Source organism: Prenolepis imparis, unplaced genomic scaffold (genome assembly GCF_030444845.1).
Source record: "Prenolepis imparis isolate NDT839.2.m4 unplaced genomic scaffold, iyPreImpa1.0 SCAF_384, whole genome shotgun sequence".
In the NCBI taxonomy this organism is placed as follows: domain Eukaryota; kingdom Metazoa; phylum Arthropoda; class Insecta; order Hymenoptera; family Formicidae; genus Prenolepis; species Prenolepis imparis.
This window is the reverse complement of record NW_028141542.1, coordinates 4,167-30,076: the sequence shown is the minus strand read 5'-3', so window position 1 is coordinate 30,076 and position 25,910 is coordinate 4,167. Positions and strand designations below refer to the sequence as shown.

The 25,910-nt window shown below is 48.3% G+C and overlaps 7 protein-coding genes and 1 long non-coding RNA gene across 9 annotated transcripts; 6 read left to right on the top strand and 2 right to left on the bottom strand.

The window, feature by feature from the left end:
• The first annotated feature begins 5,805 nt into the window (after window positions 1-5,805).
• Window positions 5,806-7,618, top strand: LOC145948428 (uncharacterized). The gene is made up of 2 exons (XM_083058121.1): window positions 5,806-6,576; window positions 6,620-7,618. Exons 1-2 carry the CDS (start codon window positions 5,806-5,808, stop codon window positions 7,616-7,618), a joined length of 1,770 nt encoding a protein of 589 aa, XP_082914247.1.
• A 12-nt stretch (window positions 7,619-7,630) lies between these two features.
• On the top strand, window positions 7,631-8,563 carry LOC145948427 (uncharacterized). The gene has a single exon (XM_083058120.1). The coding sequence runs from the start codon at window positions 7,631-7,633 to the stop codon at window positions 8,561-8,563; it is 933 nt and encodes a 310-aa protein (XP_082914246.1).
• Window positions 8,564-9,177: 614 nt separating this feature from the next.
• Window positions 9,178-9,981, top strand: LOC145948426 (uncharacterized). The gene has a single exon (XM_083058119.1). It carries the CDS (start codon window positions 9,178-9,180, stop codon window positions 9,979-9,981), a length of 804 nt encoding a protein of 267 aa, XP_082914245.1.
• Window positions 9,982-10,298: 317 nt separating this feature from the next.
• Window positions 10,299-11,033, top strand: LOC145948425 (uncharacterized). The gene has a single exon (XM_083058118.1). The coding sequence runs from the start codon at window positions 10,299-10,301 to the stop codon at window positions 11,031-11,033; it is 735 nt and encodes a 244-aa protein (XP_082914244.1).
• A 3,740-nt stretch (window positions 11,034-14,773) lies between these two features.
• On the bottom strand, window positions 14,774-16,941 carry LOC145948421 (uncharacterized). 2 transcript variants are annotated; one of them, XR_014427353.1, is made up of 3 exons: window positions 16,631-16,941; window positions 16,160-16,543; window positions 14,774-16,072 (listed from the first exon to the last, which is right to left on the bottom strand). It is a non-coding gene; the product is annotated as an uncharacterized LOC145948421 (long non-coding RNA). The 2 variants fall into 2 exon arrangements; XR_014427354.1 differs by having other exon boundaries at window positions 16,665-16,941.
• Window positions 16,942-17,571: 630 nt separating this feature from the next.
• LOC145948424 (uncharacterized) lies at window positions 17,572-19,130 on the top strand. Its single transcript, XM_083058117.1, has 2 exons — window positions 17,572-18,888; window positions 19,086-19,130. Exons 1-2 carry the CDS (start codon window positions 17,572-17,574, stop codon window positions 19,128-19,130), a joined length of 1,362 nt encoding a protein of 453 aa, XP_082914243.1.
• A 595-nt stretch (window positions 19,131-19,725) lies between these two features.
• On the top strand, window positions 19,726-20,497 carry LOC145948423 (uncharacterized). Its single transcript, XM_083058116.1, has 2 exons — window positions 19,726-20,374; window positions 20,466-20,497. The coding sequence occupies exons 1-2, from the start codon at window positions 19,726-19,728 to the stop codon at window positions 20,495-20,497; spliced, it is 681 nt and encodes a 226-aa protein (XP_082914242.1).
• Window positions 20,498-23,492: 2,995 nt separating this feature from the next.
• On the bottom strand, window positions 23,493-24,535 carry LOC145948422 (uncharacterized). Its single transcript, XM_083058115.1, is given in 2 exon segments — window positions 23,493-23,762; window positions 23,765-24,535. Coding segments are annotated over 2 exon segments (1,041 nt in total).
• Window positions 24,536-25,910: the final 1,375 nt, after the last annotated feature.

Below are 25,910 nucleotides of genomic sequence, written 5' to 3'. Positions count from 1 at the left end.
TTATCCGACATCTTTCACGATAGAGCGGTGACATGTACTCATAGTGAAATTCGTCAGACACACTTTTGATATATCGAGTATACACATACCAACATAGATTGGTTTGTTAAATTTTACTTCTAGTTTACGTAATTCAACGGCGATTAAATTTTCCGAAAAGACGCTCCTGCTATGGAAATTTGGTTTCGCGATCATCGCTTCCGTATCGTATCGTCCGTCCCACTTTGTTAATAATTTTACATCTACATGATTTCGAACGTTTTCCATAGTTTTGCCGAATACCACGTTGTTCATCAATTTGTACAAATTTTTTTCAAAATCATTTTTCGCTTGTGTTCTAAATTTTGTATTGAGTTTGATGTAATCGCGGAGCCATGATTGAGTAAATTGTAATACGCGATGTATCTTTACGATACGAAGACCGTGACGTGTACACTGCTGCAGGTTGCGATAATGTATGACGTAACGCTTCTTGTCATATAGCGTCGCGAGGAGCTTATCTTCCCGCTTGCCGCGCGTCGGACAGAACGGTAGATCAATGTGTGTGTTGTGTTTATTTTGTGGGTACTCTAGATCAACCTCGAGAATATAACCTGTGAGCGAATCCGGAGCGATCGCGTTAACGTCAAAGTTTGAAATGTCTTTGACCCATCGAAAATCGGCATAAGGCAATGGTTGACACATTGCCCATCCATACAAATTATTTACATCGAAGTACATAAGGTACGACGATGGTTTCGATGAATCATATGACTGCATGTACTTGTTATTAGCATGCGCGTATCTGTTGGAATATTGACTTAGACCACCGCATATACCCCGTTCAATAAACATAACCATGTCGATATCGGTAAGCAATTCAAATGTAATATTTGTATGTTTTAGCATCGCGTCCCATGTATACCCGGGAAGAGTATAATACGCAGGATCGAGTCCGTAACTCGCGATGCAAGTGTCGCGAAAATTTTCAAAAATATCTGCTAATAACAAGACATCAGTTTTTCAGTACAAATCGCTATATTCGCTAAGAGTTCGAAGGGAGAATCGATTCCAGACGTTCTCAGCGTGCGCGTAATCGCTCTCGGATACAGTGTCACCGGTTAAAGAACTGTAAAACGATTCGCGCGGCGGTAAACGCGTGTCCTGCAGCTTGTCCACGCAGTCAATGTACTCGTACGGAAAGACACCTTTTCGCGTCAATAATTCGAAATTGTGAGCGGATAATGCGGAAAAATTAAAACGTAAAATTTTTAACTTATTCTTATCGAGAAAAGATGCTAATTTGTCAAGACTAGCACTGATTGTGAGAAATTTGTATGAATCGATGAATCGTAATTTTATGCAAGCTTTCCGATCTTTGTCGTCGTCGTCGGTACTATTGACAGTCTTTGTAAATGAAATGTATTTTTCTTTTGTTATTGGAAGCACATCTACACATCCTTCGTATGCAATAGCTATTTCTTTTATGATAAAATGTGCATCATAACCGGATAGATTGTGGAAAACTACAGGAATGACATAAGAGTCTTTGTAATTTAGATTACAGTTTGAGTGTGCGGGACCCCTGTATCGCCCGGTCAAATGTCAATGATCGCGTACTCGATTATCGTCCGGCGCAAACGGTTTTTCACAAATGTGACATTGCGTGGCGCTATGAAATTTTTCACACTCGTCTGATGTTAAATTTATCATGGGGACATTATTAGACAAAATACCCTTTATGCGATGCGCTAATTCCTCGAGTTTGTTGGCGAACCACGCGACACAATCGGCACCGCGATAAGATCTGTATGCGGATAATGTTTCATCGTACGAGCATTGCACATAGTATCCAACGCTAAATACCTCGTGATGTTGATAGTATGACACGTGTTCCGATGTCTTCCTCAACACACACTCCAAGTCGGCGTACACTACAAACGGAAGCCGCTCCTTTCTGTTGTAGTTGTCGAAGCCGAGCCACTTATCTTTATCGCTTGGTAACCGGATAGCGCAGTCATTCATTTCTCCACAGTCCACAATGTGAGCCTCCAACTTTTCGCTCAAGTTAAAGAAGTGCAAGCATCTGTGAAAAAAAATTACAATTTTATTTACAATTTCATTTACAATTTTATTTACAATTTTATTTACAATTATATAATTTGCAATAAATATACATACCGATCGCAGATATATTTTTGACCATTGTGTTTGCTCAGTTGCGAACTTACGAGGCGAGACAGATTTTTATACACGAAATTATATACACGAAATGTCCAACGTTGTCGTCCTCCTTCTCCACGTACAGCAAATTCACATGTTTTTCTTTTTTCTGATCGGCGAGTCGTATCGGAAGAATTGATAATTCCTTCTTCCTTTTATTTGATTCAACGTTATCGGAAACTCAATGTTTTGTAAATTTAACACCGTCGTATAGTGCGGATATAAAGATGTTCTCTCAGTATATTTTTCAGCGGGGTACAGAGCGGCCACCACTGACCACGCGAAACACGCATTGTCCATTGATAGCACCTTAATTACCGCTCTCTTCGTCATAATTTCTCGCGGTAATTTAATATGGCATCCCGCGCGCATAGGATTGCACTTGTTGACGTTGACCGTAAGATCGAGGATTCGTGACAATGCCCATCCGCTATCACGTTCCTGAAACTCTTCGAGAGACGTCAATGTGGTTTCGATGACGTGCCGCTCATACCACTCGCGTAAATCGGACGTACGAAAAAGTTCATAATTTCTCGTGTTAATACTTTTGTTAGCGCGCTTATCACCTGTCAGAAACTCACCGTTGAACACAGTATTTACTTTGACACAGTTGTGTATTTTTATAACGTCTTGCACTTGCTCGAGTACTACACTACTAGCATCTTCCAAAAATTGTCGCGGTTCGATATAGTCTGCGTTAAGCACCGGTCAGTATACGATTTTCAAACGCGGTATCGATCTCTCGCCAAACGAGTCTTCCTACGTTATTGTCACCACTGTAATTACCACCACTGGATATAAACTGTCTCTGCAATCGAGTTTTTGCAGAGACCTCCCTCGAGTCGCGCGATTCTAGCAACCAAAGATTGTCTATATCCAATGGAGAGTCGAGGACGCTTGACATGGCTGTTTTCTTCGAGCAGTTTGATAAATTCCTCGCTGCGCAGCGCCCATTCAAAATACTCGCCCAAGGTGGAGATTTGATGGGACCGAACAGGTCGCGTTCAGTCTGCTCAATGTTTTCCATTTTTCCACACTTTTTAATATCACGTTCTATAGAGCACTTGCACCAGCTATTCTTTTTTCGACCGACGTATCTGTGCGCTTGCAAATTACGTACTATGATTTGAAGTGATAGCAGTCCTTATTATATTTCGTCTAATCATTTCTTCCCCTCTTCATGATTAACGGATTGTTTAATTACATATCAGAAAGGTAATCTCCCTTCATCGCGTTATCGCTTTTGACACAGAGCGGCCGGACATCGGCGCTCATTTTTGTTTATAAAAATTCAAGCGGCCGGACATCGGCGCTCCCTAAACAATGAGAAAGAATTCCGCTTAGGGGAGGGAAAAGGTTCAGCAAAGGCTGCCGAATATCGGCGCGTAATGCAACACGGTCTTTTACCGCGAAAAAAACACGTCCCGACGTGTTCATTGCGATAAGCGCGACCTCCCAAGATCCCCTCAGATGGAGGAGAGGAGGGGGAGGTACCGCGAGGGCGGCCGAATGCCGGCAAAATTATCGCAAAAGAATTCTTCCTAAACAATGAGGAAGAAACGTCACATATGGGCAGGGGAGGGGGAGGGTGGAAGTACCGCCAAAGCGCGTCGCCTTATGGGGGAGGGGTGAGGGAGGTATCGCGAGGGTGGCCGAATGTCGGCGCTCACTTTGCGGTGTTTTGTTTATAATAAAACATGTTAGATAATTCAAAGTAATACAATACGCTGTTTTGTTTATGAAAAACAATACGCGATAAGCGTCTCCCGCACAGCGATAAGCGCCCCCGCCCCGCGTGACGTCATCCCCCTCGCCTACAAGATCCCCCCCGCCCCGCGTGACGTCATACCCCCTCGCCGCGGAGAACCCCCGCACCCCGCGCCACCCTCGGAGCCCCATGGGTTAGAACTCTCATAGTATCCCTACTGATATGTAGTGAAGTAGTACGCTGTGACGTAGTATATCGTGACGTAATGCAACAAACTTCGCGCGGTTCGCGCGCGACACAATCATCTGAAAACGATAAATTATGTATTAATTAAATATCTCACATCCAAAATATAGTTTTCCCAAAGCACAAAAGCTTGAATGCGATGCAATTCGTACAAATAAATTACGCCAAATGATACATACCTCTTTATAAACAGAATGTTCAATGAGATCGAACGATTCGGAGAAAAAGCGGCATAGCCCGGCGGTTGCAGACTGTCGTAAATTGATTAACCGCGATCGCACGAGATAATTCATACTTCCTGCTAATTGCCCGTGGCACGATTCAATACTCTCGACATTTGTTTGTACGCGGAATTCATTCTTAACGGGAAAAACGCGTGAAAAATGCGGAGCCGATTGAGCGCGATACCATGACAAGCGCGAGGACGCGAAGGATGAAGAACGTGACGTAGTAACTACGTAAGTCGACACTCAGCACGCCGCGCGCCAAATTCAAAAACCATAATAGGCTGTAACTTTGACTTACTTGAACCATCGTCTAAATTATTACTGTGTATTTAAATTTATATTATATACTATTCAATATTTCGATTTCGTAATCACTGCGATTGTAATTTCAAGTGTGTCATTTATACGTGTGTTGAAAGATTGCCGAAATCTAACGCGCTGCCCCGATTATTATTCCTCGCGCCTGTTTGGTTCTCGCGCTCTCGGGCCCTTCCCCCGCGTCTAGGTGGACCGAGTAGCTTGGAGAGCAGGGGGATGGGGAGCCGGGGAAGCGACGACCGAGAACCCCGACTTTTGCGACTTTAGTCTGTTTTTCACCTCGGAACGATAACACTTGCGACGGCCGACTGATACTCAGTTTCGAGTGCGAAATATATCGAATCGCCGAGAACGTGCCGAATAACCCCGCGCTAGCTCGGTTATATCCATCGTTTACGCGCTTGCGTGCGAACATTAGTTATTCTATCAACCATAGTCGAACATTAATCATTGTTATCCCGAAGTGATTATCACGTAATAAATGTGGAAAGTTTAGTGACCTCTGACTCTATTTTCAATGCATCTCCGATTTCCTTCTCGTTCTCTCTCTCTCACTCTTTCGCTATACTCCGATCTCAGTAATCGAGCAACCGGTCTTGTTAAGTGAATCCCGTTGACCGTTCTACACGAGAACGTCGCGGGTGAAATGAACATTGGTCCTTCGAGCCGGATAGTTCGAGTGGAGAGAAAAGAGAAGAGGCTACGTGGATATCGGGGTTCGTGCCGCGTGATCATACAGACGACCTTGCATCCGCAGGGAATGAGACAGAGTTTCGATATGGTGCAACCGTCAGTGTCGCATCAAGAGTGAATTGTAAAGTAACTTTGCAAACCAAGTTGCATAATTAAAAGCGATTCCGGACTCTCGCTGCACGATCACGTGCAACCCGCGCCGTCGATCACGTGATTCGCGCGTGCGGCCGCGCTACCCGCGTCAACAAGGACTTTCCCCGCGCCGCGCGCTACCCGCGTCAACAAGGACTTTCCCCGCGCCGCGCGCTACCTGCGTCCACAATCTCTAGCCCCGCGTCGCGCTACCCGCGCTCACGGATTTTCGCTTAACGTTCCGCTTTTCCGCGGCTACATATCAAGTGCTTAGAAACTATGGCCAACATGGAGGTCCTGTTAAAGAAACACAACACGACCAAGGGCTTTATCGAGCGATTTTGGGAAAACCTAGCCAAAGCAGGCAAGGAAAAGATGACGTATGAGTATATGAGGACCCGCCTTGCTTTGCTTGAAACCTATTGGCAGAGGTTCGAAGATGGCCACTATAAACTGCACGAGTACGACACGACAAATGTAAGGGAGATTCAAGAATATCTAAACGAGCACGTTTACGCGAAAACCGAGGATAACTATGTGGCAACCAAGACTCGGATACAAGAAAAGCTCGAAGCAATATCATCTAGTAAAAACCAAGATCCAGCCCGCGCGACGACGTCTCTTTTGAAACACATTCAGCTGCCTAAGATAGGCCTGCCAAACTTTTCGGGAGACCAGCTAGCATGGGAAAGTTTTCGAGACTTATTCCGATCACTCGTGGGTGATGTGCCAGAACTAGCTCCAGTTCAGAAGTTGCAGTATCTTAAAACCAGTCTCACAGGGGAAGCTGCAGCTGTCGTCGCCAACATCGGATTGACAAATAAGGGCTATGAGACAGCATGGTCGGAGCTGGTGGCACGCTACGATAATAAGGGAGTCTTACTTGCGGCTCATATGTGTACCTTCTTGAACAGCACGCCTATCACTAAACCGTCAGCAACAGAGCTCAAGCGGTTGAGCAGCGTGGCGTTACAAACGCGTCGATCTTTTGAGTCTCTCGGACGTCCCGTCGAGCACTGGGACGATTGGTTTGTCCACGTGGTTGGAAAAGTTGGACTCATCGTCGCGACTCCTGTGGGAGGCCTCTCTTCAGACCAGCACCGAGTTTCCACAGCTCAGCAAGCTGGAGGACTTTCTACAGACACGTATTCGTGCACTAGAAGCTGCCAATTCAAGGCCAGCTCCCACAGCAGCGACCTCTTCGGCTAAATCGCAGGATCGAAAGGCGAAAGTAAACACACTAACAACGTCGACTTCTGGACCATCGAAGCGTGGCAAACGCTGTTCGGTATGCCAAGGTAACCATTTGTTTAACTATTGTTCCCGCTTCAAGGAACTTACGGTGACGCAACGTCGAGAACACGTAAAGAAGCAGGGAGTGTGCTTTAATTGCCTCAAGGATAATCATTCGGTGTCGAGCTGTCCTTCCGGTTTTCGATGTATCAATTGTCAGGGTAAACATCAAACTCTCTTACATCTTAAAGAAAGCTCTTCGACAGCGGACTCCGATCATACCGATAAGGCTCCGGTCACGGACCACTCGAGTGCCAGTGGGAAAGCTACAACGGACTCTTCGGTGAACGCCAACTTGGCCGCTCTCGTACTTACGACCAGGGGTCCGATTCTTCTGGCTACTGCTCAAGTATCCTGTTCAAACAGCAAGGGGGACTCTCTAGTGGTACGAGCCTTGCTGGATTCAGGATCTGAGGCCACCTTCGTCACTGAACGAGTGGCACGAGCTCTGAGACTGCCTCGTAAACGCGTACATGTTCCTGTGTCGGGCATACAGGGAGCTTCCTCCGGCGTTGCCTCGTACTCCGTGGATTTAGGGATCAGCCCACCCCGAGATCCTGCCGTGCGTCATCATCTAACGTCAGTGTTAGTACTTCCGAAATTGACTTCGGCGCTGCCTTCACACGCTGTCCGACGTGGCGATTGGCCTCACCTAACTGGACTGGAGTTGGCTGATCCGCACTACGATCGACCCGCGCCGGTTGACGCCGTATTAGGAGCTGATGCATACGGTCTTCTACTTAGAGAAGGCCTAAGAAGGGGACCTGCTGGATCTCCATCGGCTCAGGCGACCTCCTGAGGTTGGGTGTTGATGGGTCACACTACGACGACGCCCTCGTCGCCTAGCGTGTCAGCTTGTCACGCTACAGTGTCTTGTACTGAAGTGGACCGGACGCTTCAACGATTTTGGGAACTAGAGGAGGTACCATCGGAGCCGATTTTGGGACCGGAGGAGCAGCACTGCGAGCGTTTATTTGCGGCGTCGCACGCTCGCGACCCGCATGGACGCTACATCGTTCGCCTACCAAAACGCACGGATTCTCTTGTGCCTCTAACGAATAACCGCAAGGAGGCTCTTCAACTGCTGGTTAGCTTAGAACGTCGCCTGATGCGCAATGCGTTACTACGAGAACATTACACCATGTTCTTGGAAGAGTATCAGCGTCTTGGCCACATGGTTCCTATTCCAACGAAGGAGGTTCATAGCGAGGATGCCTACTACCTACCGCACTATGCCGTCTACAAGAAATCGGGTCCAATGGATAAAATACGCGTCGTGTTCAACGCGTCTCACCGCACGTCTTCCGGCTACGCGCTCAATGACCTGCTGCTGCCAGGTCCTAAACTGCAGTCGGCGCTTTGGGTAACCTTGACCCGCTGGCGTCTCTATCCTTACGCATTTACATCCGACATCGTCAAGATGTTCAGACAAATTCTGGTTAGCTCGGAAGACACAAAGCTACAGCGTATTTTATGGTGTTCGGATCCGGCGCAAGAAGTTCAGGACTTCCGACTGATAACAGTGGTCTACGGGACTACCTCAGCTCCGTACTTGGCTCTGCGGACTCTACTCCAGCTAGCAGACGACGAGGGACTTAGGTACCCTTTAGGGGCAGACGCCATCCGCAACCACTCTTACGTGGACGATATCCTTGCCGGAGGCAATTCTCTCGAACAGGCAACGGAAGTTCGGCGTCAGCTGGTCGCGATTCTTGCTGCAGGAGGATTCAACCTAAGCAAATGAGCAGCCAACGTCCTACAACTATGTCCAGATGATGGGCCGTCCGATAAGCTATTCCACGATCGGGAGGGTGTGAGCACGCTTGGCATCTTATGGCAACCGTCCGACGACACCTTTACTTTAAGAGTGGCTTCGGTGACCAATAAAGCAAATTGCACGAAACGGACCGTCTTGTCGGACGTGGCTCGCTTTTTCGACCCCTTAGGATGGGCGTCGCCTGTACTTATTTTCGGCAAGATCTTCATACAAGATTTATGGATGGCTGGACTCAAATGGGATGAACCTCTGCCAGATCAACTACAATCGCGCTGGACGAAGTTTGCAGACACCATGCCGGAACTGGACGAAACTGGCTTTCGATACCCCGATTCGTTCATTTCCACGGAGCAGAGAACGTCGAACTGCACGGATTCTCCGATGCCTCGAGCCGTGCATATGCGGTCACTATATACTTGCGGTCTACAAGCCCTTCGGGGGTCATCTTCACCCATCTTTTGGTCGCTAAAACCAAGGTAGCGCCCGTCAAACAGATCTCCATACCGAGGTTGGAATTATGCGGCGCCTTATTACTAGCGAGGTTAATCCGCTGCACACTCAAGGGCCTCGACATGGAGAACATGCCGGTCTATGCTTGGACTGACGCTGCCGTAGCGCTTGCCTGGATTCGGGGCCACCCGGCGCGTTGGAAAACATTTGTTGCAAACAGGGTGGCGGAGATACAATCTCTCGTGCCGCCTCAAAACTGGAGATACGTGCCGACCACGGACAACCCTGCTGACGCTGCTACGCGAGGAATAAAGCCGCTAGAGTTAGCCGCTTTGGAACTTTGGTGGGCTGGTCCGCCTTGGCTCGCTTGGCCAGGAATCCACTCAACGGAGCCGAGCCCTCCCACGGACGGACTGGAGGAGCAGGAATCACGCGCGGTGGTGGTTGACCTTGCGCGTCCAGCCGAAGAGGACAACGACTTTCTAACCAGGTACTCAAGTACGCTGAAATTGCTGAGAGTAACAGCATTCTGTTTTAGATTCTTTGATCACGTACGTCGTCGTAACCCGAGGAGGACAGGGTTCCTGTCTCGAGATGAGCTGGAGACAGCTCGCATCCGCTGGGTGTGGATAGCTCAACGACAGGACTTCGCGGAGGAGATATCTCGTCTAGAGAGTGCGAGGCCGCTGCCTACCCGGTCTCCGCTCCTAGCGTTGAGGCCTCTATTGGACGAACATGGACTACTGCGAGTGGGAGGCCGTCTCCAAAACGCTTTGCTCCCGTTCGCGGAGAAGCACCCGTTAATCCTACACAAGGGCAGCCGCTTATCGCTGCTCCTTGTAAGGGAAGCACGCCTCACTTCATGGGGGCCCCCAGCTCACCCGGAGTCTGCTTCTACGGCGGTATTGGATCCTACAAGCCAACTCTTTAGTTAGTGAGATCGGTGATTCACGCCTGCGTGCGATGCGCGCGCTTCCGAGCAGCCACCGCCGAACAGCAAATGGGTCAGCTGCCGGCGGAGCGTACGCGACCTTCACGCCCTTTCCAGTCTTCTGGGGTGGACTACGCTGGGCCGGTGCCTCTCCGTTCCTGGAAGGGTCGAGGTCACCAGGCCACCAAGGGCTATATTAGTCTTTTTATATGCCTTTCCTCCAAGGCCGTTCACTTAGAACCGGTCTCTGATCTTTCGAGCACCTCTTTTATAGCCGCCTTCCGACGTTTTACGGCAAGGAGAGGCCATTGTGAGCTGCTAATGAGTGACAACGGAACTAATTTCCGGGGCGCTGCCCAGGAATTGAGGTCTATGTTCCGATCCGCCTCTGAATTCTATAGGGAGTGTGCAGCTTCTCTCGCCAACAGCGGCACCCAATGGTCTTTCATCCCGCCCGGGGCTCCTCACTTCGGAGGCCTTTGGGAAGCCGGAGTCAAAGCAGTCAAATTCCATTTGAGGCGTATCATCGGAGACACCCGCCTCACCTTCGAGGAGATGGCGACGCTCCTGGCGCAAATAGAGGCCTGCCTCAACTCAAGGCCCTTATATCCGCTCAGCAGTAACCCGACAGACCTGAGCGCTCTCACCCCCGGTCATTTAATAATGGGGGAAGCGACCGTAAACTTACCGGAGCCGTCAAGAGCGGACGTCGACGTCAATCGCTTGACGTCGCGCTGGGCCTTAACCTCGGCTTTGAGAGACCATTTCTGGCGGAGGTGGTCATCAGAATACGTTCACCACTTGCAGCAGCTCCGGAAATGGACGAAACGAGCACCTAACGTGACGGTGGGCGGTCTCGTGCTATTGAAAAATGAACTGCAGCCCCCGACAAAATGGGCATTGGCTCGCATCATCGAGCTCCACCCTGGCGCCGATGGTCTTGTCCGTGTAGTCAGTGTACGAACCGCCACCGCTACCTTCAAACGACCGATCGCTAAGATCGTACCGCTGCAAGTTGAACCGCAAGCCGACCCGGAACTCGAACACGACAACTGATATCGATTCCATTGCGATCAAACCGCGCCTTTGCATTGTTGTCCCACAAGTCGTTGCATCTCTCTAATTGCTATACTATAGTTGTTACAGCCGTCACCTCATGGCGGGCGGCATCTCATTTTGTAAACGAATCTTCGTCCCAACGGACGAGGCGGGCGGTATATGTTGAGAGATTGCCGAAATCTAACGCGCTGCTTCGATTATTATTCCTCGCGCCTGTTTGGTTCTAGCGCTCTCGGGCCCTTCCCCCGCGTCTAGGTGGACCGAGTAGCTTGGAGAGCAGGGGGATGGGGAGCCGGGGAAGCGACGACCGAGAACCCCGACTTTTGCGACTTTAGTCTGTTTTTCACCTCGGAACGATAACACTTGCGACAGCCGACTGATACTCAGTTTCGAGTGCGAAATATATCGAATCGCCGAGAACGTGCCGAATAACCCCGCGCTAGCTCGGTTATATCCATCGTTTACGCGCTTGCGTGCGAACATTAGTTATTCTATCAACCATAGTCGAACATTAATCATTGTTATCCCGAAGTGATTATCACGTAATAAATGTGGAAAGTTTAGTGACCTCTGACTCTATTTTCAATGCATCTCCGATTTCCTTCTCGTTCTCTCTCTCTCACTCTTTCGCTATACTCCGATCTCAGTAATCGAGCAACCGGTCTTGTTAAGTGAATCCCGTTGACCGTTCTACACGAGAACGTCGCGGGTGAAATGAACAACGTGTGTGTACAGAAACTTGACATACATACATATTAATTTTAATAAAATTCGAAAGACTAATAAAAGATTAATCGCGATTGCATGTATTAAGTAATATTCCAATGATCGTCCATCAATATTTCTTGCAATTATGAATATAGCTTATTCAAGTTTAACATCGCGTAATAAAATAACATAATGTATCATGCTCGCTAGCAATTAAACAGATTGTACTTATACTTAATATCTAATTTGTAGGCTAGTATTCTGATGGTACCATCATAATGTGTAGACAATGTACTCTTAAAATATATGAAAGAATAATTTTTGGCGCGTCTTAACATATTGAAAATTAAAATTTTAAGCCGCGGATCCCATGCGACCCGGATTCATTTTACATATATTAGATGAAAAAGTTTGTACGCTTGTATGCTGATGGTATCATCATAATGTGCAGTCAATGTAATGTTAAAATATATGAAAGAATAATTTTTGGCTCGCTTTATACAATAAAAATTAAAATTTTTAAACCGCGGATCCCATACTGCGCGGATTCATTTTACGTATATTGAATCAAAAAGTTTGTAGGCTGGTATTCTGATGGTACCAACATAATGTGAAGACAATGTACTGTTAAAATATATGAAAGAATAATTTTTGGCGCGTCTTAACATATAGAAAATTAAAATTTTAAGCCGCGGATCCCATACGACCCGGATTCATTTTACATATATTAGATGAAAAAGTTTGTACGCTTGTATGCTGATGGTATCATCATAATGTGCAGTCAATGTAATGTTAAAATATATGAAAGAATAATTTTTGGCTCGCTTTATACAATAAAAATTAAAATTTTTAAACCGCGGATCCCATACTGCGCGGATTCATTTTACGTATTGTTACGTCCTGGCCTGCACGAAGGAAAGGCCGCTCGAAGGTCGTAACAGCGTTTTCCCGAAATCGGAGTGATTTCAGGTCGAACGGACTGTCTGGCCCTTTTGCAGGTCAACGACTGGATAGTCGCTTTTACCTGGCTTATTTCAGGGGTCCGTTCGTCGGTCCTTTTCGGTAAGGGAATTAAATCCCTTTTACGCGGGATAGGACCTTGTGCGATCTCGGGGGATATATAAAGGAACGCAGGGGTTTAAATAAGACTTTAAATTCGCGTAATGTAAATAATTATCATTTATTCAAAAAAAAATAAAATCTTAATAATATTCGGAGAATTAGACATTTGAATTTGTGGACATGTATAAACAATTATATATGAGTGTGTGTGTAACGTTGATGTGCTATGAGGCGGTTGAGAATTCGCGTTGGCTTTTGATCGTCCCGTTTCAATCGGAGAGCGCGTTTCAATGCTCGACGGGCAGCGATTTCCACTTATTAAGTTTAGTCGCGATTCCGGGGATTTATTCACTTCCGTGATCGTAGAAGAATGAAAGTACTCACTGTTGGCTGTATATTATTTGGTGAGCGGATTGGCAGCTATAGGTTGATCCTCAGGATCGATGATTCCTTCGAGTGGTGTGGGCGAAGGTGTAGGTTGACTGATAGCTGGTTGTTGAGCCTCGATGGTCACAATGTATGTTTAATGCGAGGATCCAGAAGTGTGTAACTGCCACGATGTAGGCGGAATTAATAGCGTTCTTGGAAGATTCGCTGCTTTTATACTATTCGTCTGCCCTTCCTATAGGGCAAAGGGCGTCCTCTTTTCTTGTGACTCATAGTCATACGTTCGGTGTTTAATCCCCTTTGCGCAACGTATTGCTTCCTTGTATGAAGAGTTCTTTCCTAATTCCGATCTTTGGTCTACTGATAGCGTGTGTCGATCGTGATATTTCAACATTACCTATGACTTATTGATCAAAGTGTAGGTTTCGTAATCTCACCGATCGAGTTGTTTCACAATCACTGTCTTTCTCCGTTTAATTCTTATAACTAATTTCGGTCTTATAATTAATATGTTCGCGGAACGCGAATCTGCGTAAATCGGGGAGGAGAAAAGAATCGTGCAGTCCACAGGACGTAACACCCCCCGTCTTAGATAAATGTTGGGGGTGTAACACAACATTTGCAAAAAAGAAATAAAAAATTTTCGATTCTTTTCTTGCCGCGATTTACGAATATCGGTAGAAAGAACCACATTTAACCTGTTGGTTAATTGTGCTTCCTTTAGTTAACATGTATCTCCTTTTTTTGAAAAGGAGGAAAGAAAAAGGCGACCACCAAAACCCCTTCCTTATTCTTTCGTTCTTTTCTTACATTTTTTTTTTTTATTATATTTTTTTTTTAATTTTATTTTATTACTGGTAAGGTGCGCGTGGAATCTTTTTCCTTTTATTGTTCTTCTCTCCCTCTGGGAAACACAGCTTAGCCCCATCCGTCTACCAGGTGTTCGTAGTTGACGTATAGAAATTCTTCTATACATTCGATACATTCTTCTGCAGGTTTTATTAGTACGATTATTATTTCGCACTTAGTGCAGTTTGATTGGTTGTCTGCTGAGTCCTTATGGACTAGATTGTGGGGTGGTAGTGTCATATACTCCTCCTTGGTTGGTATTTTATTATAACATTCTTGGCAGATTTTAGAGTGGTCTTCAGTATTTTGATAGATGTTCCCCCGTGCTTGTATGACACATCGGATTTTCATCAATTTTAAATAAGTTTCAGGGTGATCTTGTGGTCTCCGTCGATGGGTCCTTGCCGTATTTCTTCTGTTATTTTAGGAGTCCATTGGAGTTGATGATATATTGGCATTGTTATACTGGAACTGACGATCAGGTAGTTTTTCTATAGAATGGAAAATGATTCCACGTTCACGATTACGAAGAATATTAAACTAAAATATTGGTGTATACGTGTTGGTTATAGATATATATATGTATATAGGTAAATTCCTTCTCTCTTCTTACTACTGAAGTTACAAAATATAACTTATTTTAATCTAGAGATAAAAAGACAATATTTTATGTATTTGAGACTATATAAAAAATTTTTTATATATATATATGTCGCAAATATGTGTGTGTGTGTGTGTGTGTGTGTGTGTGTGTGTGTGGGTAGGCGAGCATAATGTGCTATTTAAAGAAATATGCAATTCTGGCGATCATCTATAACGCGACGGCTAATAAATCCGAGCTGCCGGCCGGTGCGTCGGCGCAAGCCCGCGCGCGCTCGCTCTAGCGCGTCGTCAAACATCGCGCGCTCTCGCTCTAGCGCGTCGTCAAACATCGCTCGTTCGAAACACCGGCCGCTCGAATCATCGCGAGAAAACAAACGCGCGGAAAACAAACAGCTTTGTCCTCCGGCTTGCGAGAGAGTCCTTTATCGCTCCGTCACGAGACCAAAAATTGATGATCTCATTTTTGGTACTTTCTCGAAGGTCGAAAAGGATAAAGCTGCCCGTTTAGCGCCGATCGCTCTCACTCGTCTTGACGTCGTTCGTACCGATAGATCGCAGTTCGCAAACAAGTTTCCTTTGTTATATCGCACTTCCGGCTGATAAACAAGCTTCGCGCAGCGATTGCACTTCTCGCAATCGCCTTGTATAAATCTCTGTACATTAACTGTAAATATAGTGCCGTGTCAAACATTCTTTTGTGTCGTTCGATTCTGTCTCTCTCGTTCTGTCTCTCTCGTACTGTCTCTCTCGCACTCGCGTCCGCGCACTACACCGCAATTCGCACACTTAAACTGCACATTTTCTGGTCCTTCGAGCCGGATTCTCGCGTCCTAGTGGTACCCGGCACCCGCAGTTGTCGCGACTTCGGTGAACCAGTGACGCAGTGGTGAAGTGTTCGTGCATTCTGAAACAGAATGGAGGGTTTAATCAACTCTCAGCGCGAGCTCCACAGGCGCATCGCCCGCATCTATGAGAACTTGAAGAAGATGGGTTCCGCCAAGCTGACCGCCTCCTTGGCGGAATCTGCGAGGAAGGTCCTAGAAACAAAATGGACGAAATTTGAGGAGCAGCATGAACACTTGTACTCCGAATACAGCGATGAGCTAAAAGGCGACGATTACATCACCTCAGACTTGGCGGGTTTCGTCGAAGACGCGTACATACGGCAACGCGCCGCGCTGTTGGACCTCGAAAGGTCGCTCTCCGCCGCAACGACGTCGGAGCCCGCGCGAATCGAGTCTACATTGTCGCGCAAGACTCTGCCTCGGATCCAGCTGCCTCAATTCTCCGGCCGGTTCGAGGAGTGGCCAGCCTTTCGCGACCTGTTCCGGTCGATCGTCGTCGAGGAGCCGTCCTTGTCCAAAGTAGAGAAGATACACTATTTGAAGACAAGCGTGAAGGGCGACGCCGAGCAGTTGATCCGGAACCTGCCGACAACAGAAGACAACTTTGAGCGCGCCTGGGCCACGCTAAACGATCATTATGAGAACAAGAGACTCTTGGTGAGATCCTACCTGTCGGCCTTCACATCACTGCCGCGAATGAAGACTGCTTCCGCGTCAGGTCTTCGTCGCATTTTTCACGGTGTGCTCTCCACCGTCGGCGCTCTGGAGGGCATCGGGCGTCCGATCGGAGCCTCCTCGGATCTTTTCGTCCACCTAGTGGTCGAGCTTCTCGATCCGAAGACTCGGCGCGAGTGGGAGAGCTCTCTTGGAAAATCATCTGAGCCACCGACCTATGAGGAGCTTCGCACGTTCCTGCAGGAGCAACTGATGACGCAGGAGGTGCTGCAGACGATCAGCGCCGAGTCGTCCGGCAAGTCAATGGAGAAATCCGGGAAACCTGCTCGCTCCAGTCTAGTAGGAGGTAAAGGGCCGGACTCGAACCGCAGCTGCCCCCTGTGCAAAAGGGAACACTTTTTGGCTTATTGTGACCTATACAAGAGGAAGACGGCACAGGAGAAACGCGAGGCCGTCACTACTCACCAACGATGTTGGAACTGCTTGGGCCGCCACTTACTTGGAGAGTGCAACTCCGCCAAGGTATGTGTCAAGTGCTCAGCTCGTCACCACACATCTTTGCACGATGCCTTCACCGCTGTGCCCACCGCCGGGCCATCCGCGTCGGCTACAGTGCACGTCGCCAAGCAGCCACCTGCGGAGTGCGGACCGGTTTTACTCGCGACAGCTCGTGTGCGGGTAACGGATCGCGTCGGAGTCCGTCACATCGTCCGCGTGCTCGTGGACCCGGGATCCGAAACCTCACTAATGGCCGAGTCTCTCGCGCAGAGACTACGCCTCTCGCAAACCCCGTCGTCAGTGGCCATCTTCGGGGTCGGAGGTGTTCAGACGGGCTCTTCACGAGGTCGAGTCGCGGTCACCGTGTCTTCGTTAACTGGACACTTCTCGCTCACCGTGTCATCCTTGGTGTTGCCGCGGCTGACGATCTACAACGGCGCGTCAGACGGCGTGACTCGGTCGTGGTCTCATGTTCACGGGCTCGAGCTCGCTGATCCCGAGTTCCACCGCCAGGATCCCGTGGAACTGCTGTTGGGAGCGGACGCCTACGCCAGCATCGTGATGCCCGACCTCCGACGGGGAGAACCCTCTGAACCAATCGCGCAGCGGACTCAGCTAGGTTGGGTGCTGCTGGGAGCCGCAGGCGTCGGTCACGTTGCAACTCAAGTGTCGTCTTTGCAGTGCTCCGCTGTGGAAGAGCTCACCAGGCTGGTGCGACGCTTCTGGGAAGCAGAAGAGCTTCCTCGGGTCGCGCTGCCGTTGACCGCCGACGAACTCGCGTGCGAGGAGCACTTCGCGCACACGCACGAGAGACTTAGCGACGGTCGCTATCAAGTGCGATTGCCCGTGCGCTCGGATCTGCCTGACCTTTCGTTACACGTCGCGCCGCTTACCGTATGCTGGACGTCATGTCGCGAAAATTCGTGCGCGACAGCGACTTCAGTGAGCGGTACCACCTCTTCATGGCCGAATACCTGTCACTCGGTCACATGTCGCAAGCCGTCGGACCGTCGCCTGCGTCGAAGACTCCGCTTTGCTACCTGCCGCATCACGGAGTGCTGCGGGGCTCCGGGCCCGAAGCCAAGATCCGCGTGGTCTTCAACGGCTCTTCACGCAACGCGGCCGGCGCTTCAATCAACGCCTTTCTTCACACCGGACCGAATTTGCTGCCGGCGCTCGCGGACGTTCTGATCCGTTGGCGACGTCACCGCTACGTCTTCGTGGCAGACGTGGAAAAAATGTACAGGCAGATCCTGGTGCACCAGGACGACCGAGACCTGCAGCGGGTTCTGTGGGGAGAGAAAGACAAGCCGTTAGATTATCAGCTCAACACCGTCACCTACGGCTTGGCAAGCGCACCGTACCTCGCCATCCGCGTGCTGCGCCAGCTAGCCGCGGACGAGGAGAGCCGCTTCCCGTTGGGCGCCGACGTGTTGAGAGGAGACATTTATGTCGACGACATACTCACCGGAGCGGGTGATTTGGAGGAGGGACGTCAGCGTCTGATGCAGGTGTCAGCTCTCTGCAGGGCGGGCGGTTTCCCTCTGCGAAAGTGGGCCGCAAATCATCGGGCCCTCCTGGAGGAAGTCCCGCTCGAACACCGCTTGACGTCTTCAGCCGACGCCAGCCTGCCGACGGACGACCACTCCGTGCTGGGCCTCCGATGGAATCCGGACAGTGACGACTTCGCGTTAATAGTGCGGAGAACACCCCACACCACGCCTACAAAGAGATCGGTGTTATCTCAAACCGCTAGACTGTTCGATCCGCTAGGCTGGATGGCGCCACTCATCGTGCGAGCGAAGCTGCTCGTCCAAACTGCATGGTTGCAGCAGCTCGATTGGGACGCACCGTTGGCCAAAGAAGAAGCTTCGTCGTGGACCATGCTGGAGGAAGAGCTGCCGCTGCTAGAAGGAGTTCGACTACCGCGTTGGTTTGGCAGCGACGTCTCCGCGAGTGCCTGGGAGCTCCACGGCTTCTCGGATGCCTCCGAGCGCGCCTACGCCGCCGTGGTATACCTGCGATCCACTGCCGACGATACACCTAGCATCTCCCTGGTTGCTGCCAGGTCAAAGGTCGCCCCGTTGAAAAGAATATCGCTCCCTCGCCTGGAGTTGTGCGCTGCGACCTTGCTAGCCAAACTAGCCGAGCACATACGGGTTACGCTGGGCCTGAAAGTGTCGGCGGTGAACCTCTGGACGGACTCCACAGTTACGCTCGGCTGGGTACGTGGACACCCTACAAAATGGACCACATACGTAGCAAATCGTGTGAGCGAAATACAGCGAGCAAATCCAGAAGCAAAATGGCGACACGTACCTGGCCGAGAAAATCCAGCCGACTGCGCATCCCGAGGAGTATCACCGAGGGAGCTTCTCTCACACCCTCTCTGGTGGAGGGGGCCGAACTATCTCTGCGAAAGCCCGGAAGCCTGGCCAAAGGACGCCAGTCTGGAAGCCGCCGATGACATCCCGGAGCAGCGACCGCTGCGATGTCTCGTGGTTGCCGACGTTCGGGAACCCGAAGAACTCTGCCGTTTCTCGAGTCTCCGTCATCTACTCCGCGTCTCCGCCTGGATGTGGCGCTGGCGGAGCCGATACCACCAATCTGCAGACATCAAAATGGGCACGGCGCGTCCGGCACTCTTGGAGCCACGAGAGCTGGAAGCGGCAATGCGCCGCTGGATCCGGGTGGTGCAGTTAGTGCACTTTCATCCGGAACTGGAGGATGCCCGCGCCGGGAGAGCCATGCCTCGACGAAGTCCACTCCGTAAGCTGGCTCCGACGCTCGACCACGAAGGGATCCTGCGGGTACAAGGAAGGCTGAAACATTCCGTTTTAGACAACGATCAACGCCACCCTACAATACTACCACCGGAGTCCCGGTTAACTCACCTGGTGATAGACGCCTGTCACCGACGCACGCTGCACGGGGGAGTCCAGGCCACCTTGGCTAGCATCCGGCAGCAGTTCTGGATCCCGCGGGGACGTCAGTTGGTTCGCCGACATATCCATCGCTGCTTTACTTGCGTGCGATGACGGGCGGCAACTCCACAGCCGATGATGGGTGCTCTACCACGGGCACGTGTCACTCCAAGCAGGCCTTTCATGCATACCGGGGTGGACCTCGCGGGCCCCGTTTGGCTTCGGACTTCGAAGGGTCGCGGCCAGAAGTCATATAAGGGGTTTCTGGTCGTCTTCATATGTTTCAGCTCCCGCGCTGTCCACCTGGAGGTCGCAAGCGATTACTCGGCCGACGCCTTCCTAGCTGCCTTCCGTCGCTTCGTGTCGCGCCGAGGGCTGTGCGAGACCATTTACAGTGACCGTGGGACGAATTTCGTCGGCGCCGACAACCAACTCAGGGAGCTCTTCAAGGCCGCTGGCCGAGAGATGAGGTCGATCGCCGGACACCTGGCAGACGACGGCATCAAGTGGAGTTTCAATCCGCCGGCTGCCCCCCACTTCGGAGGACTCTGGGAGGCGGCGGTCAAAGCGGTGAAACACCATTTGCGACGGACCATCGGAGAGACAAAGCTCACGTTCGAGGAGCTCACAACACTCCTCGCCGAGGTCGAAGCATGTCTCAATTCAAGACCACTTCAGGCCTTGTCCGATGACCCGGAGGATCTCGACTCCCTGACGCCTGGACACTTCCTGGTTGGCGGTCCGCTCAACGCAGTCCCAGAGCCCTCGCTCCTGGACGCGCGGCCAGGTCGGTTGAGTCGTTGGCGCCTCCTTCAGCAGATGCGCGACCACCTGTGGCAACGTTGGACCAGCGAATATCTCCAGGGACTTACGCCAAGGCCCAAGTGGTGGGCCACGCGAGGGAACCTGAGGGAAGGCCAGCTCTGCCTCATCAAGGGCGAGAACACCCCGCCGTGCCGCTGGCCGCTCGCGCGAGTCACTCGCCTGCACCCGGGACAGGACGGCCACGTGCGCGTGGTGGATGTCCGGACCGCCGTCGGCGAGCTGACCCGCCCAGTGGTCAAGATTGTGCCACTGCCGACGACAGACGCCGCGGATCCGGAATCGTCCGCGTAATTCATCGCGCTTCGATCTCCTCCGCGCCACGCGTACAATCGCGCCTGAAAAAAGATGCACACTCAATTACACACGTATTCGTTTCCGCTCAGTAACATTGTAAGTCGTACGTTCACTCACTTGCATAATTGTCGCGTTGTCCGGTCCCGAACTTGTCAGCTCGAACACTCGCCCGTTTCTCGTATCACGTCGCAACGGTGCACATGGGGCACATAACCTCACCTGTCAAACGCGCGACTGCACGCCCCTTGATTTCGATCGCAACATCGATACGATCAATTCGAGACATATCGCCGCGAAGAATGCATTTATGAGAAAGGAATCGCGAGGTTGGTCGTCGTTCGCATCTCGACGAGGCGGGCGGGATGTCGCAAATATGTGTGTGTGTGTGTGTGTGTGTGTGTGTGTGTGGTAGGCGAGCATAATGTGCTATTTAAAGAAATATGCAATTCTGGCGATCATCTATAACGCGACGGCTAATAAATCCGAGCTGCCGGCCGGTGCGTCGGCGCAAGCCCGCGCGCGCTCGCTCTAGCGCGTCGTCAAACATCGCGCGCTCTCGCTCTAGCGCGTCGTCAAACATCGCTCGTTCGAAACACCGGCCGCTCGAATCATCGCGAGAAAACAAACGCGCGGAAAACAAACAGCTTTGTCCTCCGGCTTGCGAGAGAGTCCTTTATCGCTCCGTCACGAGACCAAAAATTGATGATCTCATTTTTGGTACTTTCTCGAAGGTCGAAAAGGATAAAGCTGCCCGTTTAGCGCCGATCGCTCTCACTCGTCTTGACGTCGTTCGTACCGATAGATCGCAGTTCGCAAACAAGTTTCCTTTGTTATATCGCACTTCCGGCTGATAAACAAGCTTCGCGCAGCGATTGCACTTCTCGCAATCGCCTTGTATAAATCTCTGTACATTAACTGTAAATATAGTGCCGTGTCAAACATTCTTTTGTGTCGTTCGATTCTGTCTCTCTCGTTCTGTCTCTCTCGTACTGTCTCTCTCGCACTCGCGTCCGCGCACTACACCGCAATTCGCACACTTAAACTGCACAATATATATGTATAAAGAGAAGGTATTTAACGAAATATAATATATGAATAGTAATATAGAGTATACGAGGTTATAAAGAAAATACAATAGTTTAATTTAAGATTACGGATGAATATATTTGCGTATATATATGCGTATATATATATGTTTTTATTTATACGGCGGGTTCGACGTCGGCTGTGATTTTTGTGTGCAGCTCTGCATGTCCTAGTTTGACAAGCACGTCTCTAACGTTGTATGCTCTGTTGAATTCGCTGTCGGTTTTCATATGTAGTTTTACGAGTGCCGCTCCTTGTCTCAAGGGATGTATGATGTTAATCCATCCTTGTTGTTTTTCTAGAAGGAGTTGACATAAGTGGCGTGTCCTCCTGGGCCAAGTGGTTTTGTTGGTGGGGGCCTTGGTATAGGCTAACCCGCAGATAATGGCCTGCCATGGCAATTCTTTGAATCTATCTTCTAGGATGTAGACATCGTTCGCGTGGTACCAGGTTGTCCTGCCCCAGTCGCCTAGTACTATCTGGACCATCCAGGTAGTTTTGTTGATGCTTCTGATGAAGCCGCGTTTCAGCGTTTCTTTTTCTTTGATTGCGACCTCCATTTCTGCTTTCAGGTTTTCGGGTAAAATATATAACGATTTTGCTCTCCTGTCCATTCGAAACTTGAGCTCCTCTTCCATCTCTTGGAGGTTTGCTTCGCCGTTTTTTAATTGTGCCCAGAAGAGGAGTGGTGAATCCGCTCTCAGTATTGTCACTTCTAGGCGGCTGCGAGTCAGGAACTCCGTTTCGATGTACTGGATCTCCATTTCTGTAGTAGATATTATATTTAATATGTTAAAGTGGTAATGAAATTGTTGTCTATGTATAGAGAAATCCGGCGGTATGCCTTATGATTTTAAATATATAATTGATAGTAAGAGTGGATTATATTATGTTGTAATTTTATAGGATATATATATATTTATTTATATGGATGGATTAATATTAGCATCGGCTTGAGCGCTGATTTTTGCGAGTCCCATTTGAATCAGTGTGTCCCGGACGTTGTATACAGAATTGGGAAAGATGTTGTTTCTTGATTGTATTTCTAATTTTACGAAGGCCACTCCATCCCGTGGGGGGTTAATTATGTTTATCCATCCTTTATTGCCTTCGAGCATTGTCTGACATATTTTTCGAGTTAGTATTGGCCATGTTTTGGTTTCTTCGACGGGTTCTGTGTGTGCTAATCCACAGAGATGCCAAGTCAATTCTTTGAATCTGTCCTCGAGTATGAATACGTCGCACATGCGTCGCTGTACGAGTCGTCCCCAATCTCCTAGGATGACTTTAATTGTTAGGGTATCTTCGTTTATTGTTTTAATAAATCCTCGTTTCCAACTGTCGCCTTCTTTAATTGCGACGTCTAGGTTTATTTGCATGGCATTCGGCCATAAATGGAGGTATGAGGATTTTCTGTCCATTCTGAATTTTAATTCTTCTTCTAAGTCCTCTAGGTCCTTTGCGCTGTTTTGGAGTTGTATCCAAAAGAGGTGTGGTGACTTTACTTTTATTACAGTCGCTTCTAGGCGGTTGCGTGTGAGGAGATCGGTTCTTAAAAATTGAATATCCATTTTTCTCTGTAGAAAAGAAAAATTTTAATTATATTAACATTGGTTTTTCCAACAGTTGTACGGTGTTGATTGTTATTATTTTTTTATTTTTTTTTTTATAAAGCTGATAAGATGTAAGGTATTAGTGGTTCAATATTTGGTTTCCTTGAGTTCGAAGGAGTAAGTGTTATCTTCTCTTCTGGGGAGGAGGGGATAGACTGTTGTCGTTGTATTATCTTCACCATTATGGAGTTCAAGCGTTTCACTGTCTGGGGCGGTTGGTTTCGATTTCATTGGTCGTCTCATTTTTAAGTGCAATAATAGGTTGGTCAGGGAGTCCCATAGGGCCCCTATCAGGTATAAGGACCACCCATATACGGTGTGTAGGGCGTAGCCATGGACTATGGTATCTAATTATGGGCTCTTAATTTCACGACCCTAATGGCCATGTATATTCCTAACAGTCCCGCGCTAAAATTTCCAAAAATTAAAAATTTACTCCAGAATTTTTGCCAAGCGGATATTGCTATTTTTTCTATGGTTTTTGCGTCTAATAAGTTGGAAATCGACCCTTCTTCTAGAGAGATTGTTCTGCCCATTATTCCTCTTGCCAAAGAGTTAAGAACTGCAGGTCGTTCAGCTGGGAACATTATATGGTCTCTTAGGTCCTTTAAGTCCGTTTCTGAGTATATGCCGCTAGTAGCCAATGATCCTGGGCTGATGTATTTCCATACCGGTTTGGTTAAAGGTTTCATGATAATGGGCGGTATGGTATCCACCGGTCTCGGCATAAATTTATACCAGGAATCTCCCAACTGATACATGGCGGGTGCTAACGTATTACATGTTGTTTGTGTACCTTGTCGTAATAATATGTGAGTTTGTGGTGTTAAATAATATGTTCGATTTTCCCGGAGTACGGGTAATTGATTGAAACAACGGTCTGTTTGGGCGAGTGTAACTTCGACAGGTACGCATTTTACTATGTGTATTACTTCGCCGGCTTGTAGGGCCATATAACCGGGACCTTTCATCAAGTGATACGCGAAGATATCAGGAGATTGTGTGGCTATGGCTAAGGCGTTTTGTAGCATGCGTTGCTCCAGGTTACATTGTTGAAGTAAAATATCATGATAAAGTTGATTGATTTGTGTACGGATGTGCTTCTCTACGTAGATGAACTTCGAATTCATGTACGTAAAGATATCAAGGTTTGAGATGCGTGATTGTTTTTTAAAGATGACGGTTCCGAGTACTGTTTCGAAAATCATTAGTTTAGGATGTTCTGTTCGTACGAGAGAGTATCCGCAAACTTCTTGCTTTCCTTTGCTGGTAAGAGCGAATATCGCTTCTTGTGTCGTGAGAGAATAAACCGTTTGATGTTGTTCGTTGTCGACTATTTTATGAGCGTATCCCTCATATAATATGCCGTAGTTATTGAAGCAAGGACCTACGGGTATAGTTTCCCAGTAGGTATCTCCTCCTTCAACGTCCACGCAATGTGTTGAACTGAATTCGCACGTGACGCCTGATCTAAGTTGTACTCTGTTGGTATTTATTCGTACGTCGGCGGTATAATCTTGTAATGTAATTGTTACAGTTCCTATTACGACAACTTCTGCCCATGTTCCGTAGGGGTCGGAGTACGCTCCTCCATAACATGAGCCGTCGTTGTCAACGTGACCGGCCAAGGTTATTGGACGTGCCGTTATTGAATTTGATTTTATTCCCGTTATATATGTGGTTCCCATTCGATAGTCTCCTTGATTATGCATTCGTTTACAGGTTTCGCGGTTTATTTCCTCTATGTATGAGTATTTCCCGTTAAGTACATCCAAGGTGTGAGAAAACATTCCGCACTTTTTGATTAATCTATCAATTTCGATTTTACATTGTACGACTTGAACGGCTTCGAATTCATTGATCTGCAGTAGTTGTACGTAAATTTGAGTTGAATTTACTTTCCTCTGAGGTATATCGCATTCTTCGGTATTTAGCAAGGATAACGTTGTCAGATTAGCAGATGATGAACCGCAGTCGTATCCTATTATTCCAATAGTGTGAGGTAAATATTGCAATAGAATAATTAATAGTGCGGTTAATCTCCTGAATCGAGGGTCCATCTGAAAGTTGGTTATTTATTATTAGATATTGGTTTGATGTGCGATATTCGTAAACGGTTAGGATGTACTATGCGGCTGTTTTTCTTTATTTTGATTTTTACATTATTTTTATTTAATATCTCTAAAATTTCATGAGGTCCGGTATACTGGTCTCCGAATTTACCTGGTTTCGGTCCTTTTAACAAGAATACCTGATCTCCGGGTTTAAAGGTCTGAGGGTTTAATTTTTTGTCGTAATATTTTTTTGATTTGACTTTTGCTGTTACTACGTTTTCGCGAGCATTACGTTGAATCGTGTGAAGTTGTGTGACAAGATTTATTAAATAGTCTTCATAATTTGCTAATTTATCTTCAGGTGGAAGAAGTTCATTTGACGGAACTCGTGCTATTTTTCCGAAAACTAGTTCGTACGGAGTGTGTTTTGTGGCTTCGTGTACGCTAGTAT